Here is a 9,578-nt window from a genome sequence, read left to right on the forward strand (position 1 = left end):
CCAAAACAACACTTTTCTTATTTCCAAAACAACACTTTTCCTATGCAAGCCTGGCTTTGAGACTACATGCTTATGGTTTACTGAGGACACATTATGTGATTGGCCCCCTTGTGGAACCCCTAGGTATGAGGTAGCCTTGATCATTGTCTCTTTTCCCTTCCCCATGTCCACGTTCCTTGTTTGAATAAAGAGGAATTGGAACTAGGTTTCCTGGCTAGCTTCTGTAATGGGACTCCTGCTTACACCATGCTTGCTGAGTGTTTTGTGGCATGCTCATCTGAATAATGGTATTGCAAAAGAGACATGTCTTGATTATCATAACTATGGTTGTTGTTGGGCTAATTGGCATAGCAAACCCAGCTTTTTGATACCAAAAGTTTGAAACATTGTGGCATTCGTCGACATTGTTTGAGCACTTCGTAAAAGGAAGTGAACCTTGAGGTTCTTGGTGTCCTAGTCCCACTCCTTCACTAGAGCTTTGTCCAAAGATAGGGTGATTTAATGCCTTGGTGTTTACTAAGCCAATTGGTGAATTGGTGAATCTTGGACCCTTATTCTAGGGGTTTCGTTGTCCTCCGCTCATGTATGCATTTAAATGGCTTATTTCTTCCCAAATCTCCTTGTTTAAGGTAAATCTAAAGGAGTCTTACCTTCCTAATTGGGGACCACTTTGTCAAGTGTTAATCGTTTAATGGGGCTAAAGGTTGGGTGGATTTGAGAAGGAATTATTTGATGCTCTGCAATTGTTTGGATTGGTGTTAGTTCAGATCGAGTTTTCCTCAAAGGGTATCTGATTGTGATTAGTCCAAATTGAGTTCACCCTTAGTAAGTCCATCTCTAGTGCTTCTTAAAGAATGTATGAATAATGGAATCAAACACGTGTGTACTCAACAAGCTATAAAAAAAAACACGTGTGTTTTACTCAACAAGCCATAAAAAATAAATGTTTTTTTTAAGTTTGAGTTTTTAGATTTTTTTGAATCTTTTTTTTTCTTAAGCTCACTTCTCTGTGCTCATGGCTCGTGTCTCTAGGCTGACAGCTCATGTCTCTAGGTTGACGGCTCACGTCTCTAGGTTCACGTCTATTTGGGACTGTGTGCTCATGTCTCCCAATCTGAAGAGATGGTTTAGCTTGGTTTTTTGGGTTTTGTAAACTTTTTTGGACTTGATGGGAGAGGTGATTAAGGTTACAAATCCTGATTAATGGTGTTTACTCATGTGATTAAGTGTTTTTTTAATTGTTTTCTATTTTAGTTACTTCTAATCTACCAATTCTAACAATGCATGTTTTTTTTAATGCATGAACAAAAATTAACTTTCCCACCCTAATCCTTATGTTCTTTGAAGTGAATTTCACTCCTAATCAAAATGGATAAGCTATTTATTGATTCAAATGCAATAAAATCAATGCCTTATGAGCTTTAAAGTCGTGCAAATCATAAAAGAAATTTGAGTTTTCCCCTTCCAAGTATTAAAATAGAATATAAATACGCTTCAAAAAAAGTTAAAAAAACAACAAAACTAATACATCCAAAGCTCCAAAACCATAATTTTTTTGGAGTGTGACCTCCTAACCAACACTCGAAAGTATTGGGTGATCCCAATAGCTTAGAATGGATAGGAAAATAGAGCTAAGACCTAAGGTAGTCCTGGTCTCAGCAAGACCAAATATGTTTAAGTCAAGAGCCACCTTAGCCTTTATCGAATCATGTGTCATTGGGTCTTCCGCTAGCTTGTCTATCACTGTCACTCCGCTCTATCACATTGGAATGCTCTATGGCTATGGGGGTAAAGGAAGAGATACCTTTACCTAGATGGATGCAAGAAGAGAATGGCCTTCATTGTGGTTCTCTCTCTCACAAAGGGTGGATGAAGAAGAAGAAGCTAATGTGAGGGAGAAGCATACAAGAAAACCTATTCAAACATGCAAACCATCCAATATAAAAGAATCCAACAAAATAAAAGAAAGCAAGTCTGTAAGGGAATGAATGTGCATTTCTTAATGTCAGAATTGACTTATATATAAACAAATGACTAGATTTTACACTAGGCCAGAAAAAAAAAGTATAGTGGCACTAGTTCTAGTCTTATAAGTAAGTATGCATATGAAGTTTGTCACTTTTAGCTCCTTCACTCAAGTCTTGCTTCAACATGTTGGGAAATCCCATCACAAGAAATCGGTATGCTGCACATAAGAAGTTGAATTTCATGCCTAGAGAGGATTAGAGTGTGTAGAAATGGATTAACATCAATATTTTGACATAATAAGAACATAAGAAAATGATTTAGGGCTAATGACAAAACTATGGCATAATGAGATCTAGAGAAAAGCTCATATAACATTCCATTAGATAGGGGGACTTATATATGATTGAGTACATCTCCATTAGCCATTCATTATGACTTGAGTACATCTCCATTAGCCATTCGTTATGACTTGAGTACATCTCCATTGGCTAACTATGACTCATTAACTTGATTATCTATCCCCTAATCTTACCTGGATCTAGGTGCCTCCTTTTGGGCACCCTTTGGGCTAGAAATTCCACATTCTCCTTCACATTTGAGGACCACTTCCCTTGAAGTGAGTGTTGAGCATCCGATAGGATCTGATTTGTGACACCTGAAGAACTAGCCAGAGGACACATGCCGATAGTAAAAGGCCAGCACACTAACAATCGTGCACATACGGTAGTGCACACGCGTGCCCATTGTAATCATATATACTTTATTATAACAATCTATTAATAGAATGAGTCTTGTAATAGTAGGCAATGACTAGAAGGGACAAGAAGAAGGTCCTTCCAAGATGGCAAAGAAGGAGGCAAGTAGTAGTTAGAAGATAGATATATAGAGAGGTAAAAAAAATAGTAGGACAGAGTCAGTCTAGCGCACATAGCATTGTACAAGTTTTACAGTAATACAGATCCCTTGAGCACTATTTCATTATGTACTGTCTGAGTGAGTGAGGAGTGAGAAAGTGAGCTTTGTGGTTCTGTATGCACTTTCTATGTTAACTAATAGAGCTAGTGAGTTCTAAACCTGTTGGGCTTAGGCATTGATAGAATTACTTTTGACCTGTGGTATTGTCTTGCTTGTCGAACTGAACCCTGACACTTTGGCGATCTTGTTGCTTTCAATCTCACCATTTCTCTCACAAAGGCAATATTCTAGCGTAACCCTTCAAAAAGGGAGAGGAACTTCCTGCATAATCAATAGCAAGATAGCTCATCACCCAGTCTATGCAAAACCAACTGCACCAGCAGCACGTCTCACTCGGCTTGGCAAACGCTCCACATCTCCCCACAATTCATCAGCATCAAATGGCTCATCAAGGAGGCAACAACAAATACCCAACATACAAGGGTAAGAAGTCTGAAGACCCCGACACTCACATCACAAAGCACCAGCAACGTCCATAAACATCATCGACATCAAAGAGCTAAAAGGTGTACCACACCAACTATGGCAATTATCACTAGATCCCAAAAGGGAAAACAGAAGTTGGCTGTGTCAGAAGAACCAGCCAGTCAAAAGAAAAACAATGTGGATTGAGAAAAACAAAAAACAAGTTAGAGACTCTACAACAAAGGAGGTCAAGAAGCACATAAAGAAAATTGGAAGAAAACCTTTTAATTTCCAAGAGGAGCAAAGGGAATCTCGGAGGAGACAAAAGAACAAAAACTGCAAGGAGATAAGCCTCGCAAGGATTCAGACGAAGAAGTGATGCGGGAGAACAATCCCCACATGATGGCCAGGATGGCAAAACAAGGGAAGCTGTGAGAAGGTAAACGTCGCAGGAACAACAACAAGATGAAGAACCAAAGGAAGAAAAGGAGCACCTGTAGCCACGGTTAGTAGAAGACAGTGGGCTCATAAAATAGGCACACCCTACACAAGAACAATAGAATAGAGTGGGAGTGGGCAAGCCCATAGAAAGAACTCAAGCAGTAGTGAGGCAAAATCCTCAGGCACTGCAAAAAGAAGATAGCAGTAAGAAATAAAACAATTTCGTCCGCAAAACAGCAGGCCACATGAGAAGGCATGACAATATGAGATATGGGAGGATATGAAGGGGTTAAAAGTGGACATATCCCTGGATCAATTCCTTTCCTTTTACTGCCTAACTACAGGAGGAAATTGCTAAGCAATTTACTTGGTCCCAAGGAAGAACACAGCACCTTGTATGATTCCTCCAGCAGTTGAGTCAGAAGACGACTGCAATAAAAGCACGTACAAATTTTGATAGTAGTGTTTTTTGTTAAAAATTAGTGTTAATATAAATATTGTATTACAATCTTATATTGGAGCTTCCCAACTAAGCCAAAAGTCGCACATTTGCTTTTTGGCATGGGAAATTTGGCCACAGCATCTATGGGAGATGAGCTCGCACTTTTACGTTGATAAACATCAAATGATTATGGTCAACTCAAACTTGGCCATGCGAAAAGCCTTACAATAAGTATATACTTAGTAACATACAATTTTACTACCCACCACCACTTGTGTTACAGTAGAGGAGCCATTTACGTGACAACAGTCACCAAAGGGAGATCTCATGTACCCCCCCACTTTAACTTTAACTTGAGTTTACATGGAGAAATGTGATAACAAACAAAGGTGCAATTGTGAAACAAAGATCCAATCGTAAAACAAATTTGATGAGGTGTCTTTTATACATTAGCTAAAATTATGTAATATGAATAGAGTGAGTGAGTGAATGTTCTTCCACACAAGGTGTTTAGTAATTTGTGTTACATAGTTTTAATAGTTTGAATATTGGTTTTATAAATTAGTGCTAAAATTGATATCACTTCATCGTGGCAAAGACAAGTGCATTAAAAATTTCTAAAAATGTTGTTATTTTGAGCCCCATCGAAGGCTTGCATTTTCCTATGTGTCATTAATATGGCCCCTAAACACCATAAATGATCTTCATTGTCATACCCTTTGTTGCTCCTACCTTGGCACATAGCGAAGAGTTGGATGGCTTGGGCAATCAATATTCATATAGTCAACATCTTCATCAATCCAACCACTATGAATTACAAGCGAGGGTGGAAAGCTAAATATGTGGAGATCTTGTAGTGAAATAAATATGTGGAAGTTTTGTAGTGAAATAAATGCTTATCTTTGGAGTCTTTTTAAATTCAGAGACAACTCTCATTAAAGAACTCAACAAATGCCTACCTCTAGAGTCTTTTTAAATGCCTTCCTTTGAAGTCTTTTCAAATGCCTACCTTTGGAGTCTCTAAATTTAGATGATGATTAAAGAAGAGGGAGTTTCAAAAACATCTATCAGTAGACAAGCCACCATCTCTATCTGGCATGAGTGAAACTAAGATTGTCTGGCACTTTTTCACTTCACAAACATCTCCCGACATGTAGATCTGGGCCCGCCATGAAGCGGGAGTGTGTCATGTCATGTTTTGCAAGAAAGACAAAATGTTGGATGACCTCCCCAAATGCAAGACTAAGTCACTAACCACATCGCCCACATCCACTTATGCTTATTGGTGAAAACAAACGTGCTATAACCTTGTCCGTCTGAAGAGGATCGTGCGGACGGCTGGACCTTAGGGTGTGGATGTTGCCCAACTCTTCCAAACAGGAATAATAGATTTTTGATGCAATCTGATCGAACGGCAAGCTCCGTTGGCTGCAAGGAATCTCTCCTACCACAACATTTCTGCAGCTTGCTTGGTTTCTTGCGAAGGGCCGTACTAGGGTTTGGATGAAGGGCCCACACCATGGCAAAGGAGCCAGCTTTCTGAATCCAAAACCCTCTTCACGTTGCGTTCGGAGTGCTTCAACAAGGGTAACTTCGTTAAACCACATGAAAAACTGGCTCTCCAAACCAGCAGTGTGTGCATGCATGTCTTTATGCCCATGTGTACGATTCAATAAATGATGTGAGTATTCATGTATACATGCATGTATGTGCGTGTGTTTGTGTACATGTATGTATATCTATCCACACACAAATGTGTGTGTGTGTGTATTACCTATGTATGCATGCAGACCAGTTCCTTTCCATGTTTTTAGCTCACCTATGTATGTGTGTGTGTGTGTACCTATGTATGGATGCAGACCAGTTCCTTGCCATGTTTTTAGCTGACCTGAGTTTGTGTTACTAAAAATACAGTTTATTGCTTGATGTGGTTGGTGTACAGTTGTGATGAAATGACCAAATTTGTTGGAGGCATAAGGAGTGCATGCTTAGAGGAACAGCTGGCAGCAATAGACCTTGTGGATAAGAAAGGTGTAGTTGTACCAGACTGTGATTTCTACCGTCTTCTACACGAATGCACCAACAAGCAAGATCTAGTAGCCGGGAAGCTATTGTATTCTTTAATGATATGCAATGGGCTAGATGCCTTAGCTTTCTTTGGGGACCATTTTATTCGCTTCTTCTCAGCATGTGGGAGTTTACAAGATGCAACCCTAGTGTTCCACAAGGTTGCAAAGCCAACCCTATACACATGGAATGCAATCATTTCAGCTTATGTCAAGCTTGGGAAAGACAAAAAGGCTATCGTCTTTTACTATCAAATGCAGGAAGAAGGAATAAACCCAAATAGATTCATTTTCTCTAGTGCATTGAAAGCCTGTAGTAGCTTAGGTTCCCTCTATCAAGGCAAGCTCGTACATGATCAGATGCTAAGATGTGGACTGAAATTGGATGTGGTTGCTGGGAATGCTTTAATGGATATGTATGTCAAGTGTCACAGTGTGCAGGAAGCGCAAAAAGTTTTCAGTGGGCTGCCAGAGCGGGACGTTGTATCATGGACTACAATGATTGCAGGATATGTGCAGCATGGGTTTGCCCTAATTGCCCTACAACTCTTGGAAAGAATGCAAAAGGAGGGTATAAAACCAAACAGAGTTACTTTTTTATGCACCCTAAAGGCGTGCGGTACCACAGGAGTATTAGGGTGGGGCAGGCTTATACACGACCAGATCATGAGAAGTGAATTTGAGTCGGGAATAGCCATCAAAAACATGCTAGCTGATATGTATGCTAAGTGCAGGTGCCTGGAGGAGGCAGAAGTGTTGTTTAACACTTTGCCAAAACGAGATGTGGTCTCGTGGGGTGTGATGATTTCAGGTTATGCTCAACATGGGCATGATCTTCTTGCATTTGAATGCTTTGATAAAGTACAAGGAGAGGGCATACAACCTAATGAGTTTATGCTTGTGTGCATCTTGAAGATATGTAGCAAACTTGAAGCATTAAGGCGGGGCAAGGAGATACACGACATCATCATCAGAAGCAAATTTGAGCTTGACATAGACATTGGGAATGCCGTTGTTGACATGTATGCAAAATGTGGGTGCTTGGGTGAAGCCTATATAGTCTTTGACAAGATAAGTTGTAAAGACGAAGTATCATGGGGAGCCATGGTGTCTGGATATACACAGCAGGGGGATGGTCATCTTGCTCTTGAGTTCTTTGAAAGAATGCAGTCTGAAGGTTTTAAGCCGAATACATTCATATTGTCTTGTACCTTGAAAGCATGTGGTAGCATAGGGGCCTTATGGCAAGGGAAACTGCTACATTTTCAAGTCATTACAAGGGTACTTGAATCTGATGCTGTTGTTGGGAATGCTATCGTTGACATGTATGCCAAATGTGGAAGCCTGACTGAGGCACGCAAAGTGTTTGATAAATTACCAAATCGGGACATGATTTCATGGGGTGCAATGATTGCAGGATATGCTCAACATGGCTGTGGACATCTTGCTCTTGATCTTTCTGAGAAAATGCAACAGGAGGGCTTGCAGGCAAACAAAGTCATTCTTTCATGCATCTTGAAAGCTTGTGGCAGCATCAGAGCTGTAAGACAGGGAAAGATATTCCATGAAAAGATCATCAGAAGTGGTTACGATTCAGATTTAGTGATAGCTAACACCCTCATTGATATGTATGTCAACTGTGAAAGCTTACAGGAAGCACAAAAGGTGTTTGATGTGTTACCGAATCGAGATGTCATGTCATGGGGAACACTGATCATCGGGTATGCCCAACGTGGTCATAGTCTTAATGCGTTTCGATATTTTGACAAAATGCAAAAAGGAGGACTCCAGGCAAACAAAGTCACATTTTTGGGAATCCTAAAAGCATGTGGCAGCATTGGAGCCTTAAGAAAAGGCAAGCTGGTGCATGATCAAATCATCCAAGCTGGAATTGATTCAGATATTCACATCAGCAGCACCCTTGTTGACATGTATAGCAAGTGTGGAAGCCTACAGGACACATGCGGAGTGTTTGATGCGATGCAGTCACGAGATAGGGTGACGTGGGGTGTCATTTCAGCAGCGTATGGCCATCACGGTGAGTGGGGACAGGCCAGGCAGTGTCTTGAGGCCATGCAAGGGAAAGGCATTGAACTGTCAAGAGTTCTGTATAGCAGTATGCTGTCGGCATTTAGCCAAGTGGGCCAAGTGAAGGAGGCTCAAGATCTCTTTCAATCTATCAACACAGAGTGCGGCATCATTCCTAGTGTTGAGAACTATAATTGCATGATGGACCTTCTTGGTAGGGCAGGACTCCTAAAGGAGGCGAAACTCATTATTCAAACCATGCCAACCTTGCCTGACATTATTGGTTGGATGTCCTTGCTAACTGCTTGTAAGACATATGGAGACATGGAATTAGGGAGAGATTGTTTGGATAAGTTAATCTGGTTGCATCCCAACATGGCAGCTGGTTATGTGCTTATGTCGAACATGTGCGCTGATGTACAGCTTTTCAAAGACGTCTCAAGGATCCAGGACTTAAGAGCATGTCTGAGTGCTTGGAAAAAGCCTGGAAGGGCCTGGATTGATGTCAATAATATTGTGCACGAGTTTTGTGTGGGCGACAGAGCTAACCCAAAAAATGAAAGGATTTGTGTTCTATTAAAGAGATTGATAGGTGACTTGAAGGTTCAAGGATTTGTTCCGAACCTTGAATCCTCATTAAGTTCACAGTACAAGCAAGATATGTTGTATGAACATGGTGAGAAGCTTACTTTGGCTTCTAGTTCAATCATTACACATGAATGTAATTCGGCACTAGTAACAAATTTGTTGAGCATCAATTATAGAGTCCGTGTCTGAGAGCCAACATTACTTTCTAGTGGGGTGTGTGTGTGTGTGTGTGTGTGTGTGTGTGTGTGTGTGAGAGAGAGAGAGAGAGAGAGAGAGAGAGAGGAGTCTCATCATAGCTAAGCTAGCAGATCATGTATGATCCATATGACAAGCACCAATGTGCAGGGAATGGGACTTAAAAACCAATTGTCAAGCACAGGTGAGAAATGAAGAGTTCGCAATTGTCCCACACAAGAAAAAATACTTTTGACTCCGAATCTGCCCCCTAAATCCAAAATGACATCGGTAAGGTTGAGGGATGAACACCCCTATTAAAGGGCTCCTATTAGGGGATGGACATCCTTATTAAAGGGCACAACCCAATTTATGGGCATGACCAGCACACCAATGGCCCAAGGGGAAAATTGGCCGTATAGGTAAGGCAATCCAACCCTTTGAAAAAATTAAGTGCAAAGGTCACTTCATAGAGTGACTTTCAAGTCCAT

At 40.7% G+C, this 9,578-nt stretch overlaps 1 protein-coding gene across 1 annotated transcript; it reads left to right on the forward strand.

The window, feature by feature from the left end:
- The first annotated feature begins 5,512 nt into the window (after nt 1-5,512).
- On the forward strand, nt 5,513-9,102 carry LOC147628449 (putative pentatricopeptide repeat-containing protein At3g15130). Its single transcript, XM_086813051.1, has 2 exons — nt 5,513-5,818; nt 6,174-9,102. Exon 2 carries the CDS (start codon nt 6,184-6,186, stop codon nt 9,100-9,102), a length of 2,919 nt encoding a protein of 972 aa, XP_086669177.1. The 5' UTR covers nt 5,513-5,818; nt 6,174-6,183.
- The last annotated feature ends 476 nt before the right edge of the window (nt 9,103-9,578 follow it).

This window comes from Cibotium barometz, chromosome 19 (assembly GCF_041138505.1).
Source record: "Cibotium barometz isolate CiBa-2024 chromosome 19, ASM4113850v1, whole genome shotgun sequence".
NCBI classification, from domain to species: Eukaryota; Viridiplantae; Streptophyta; class Polypodiopsida; order Cyatheales; family Cibotiaceae; genus Cibotium; species Cibotium barometz.

Excerpts from the sequence above, each read along its gene's own strand:
- LOC147628449 (XM_086813051.1), top strand. The coding sequence starts at position 6,184 with ATGACCAAATTTGTTGGAGGCATAAGGAGTGCATGCTTAGAGGAACAG.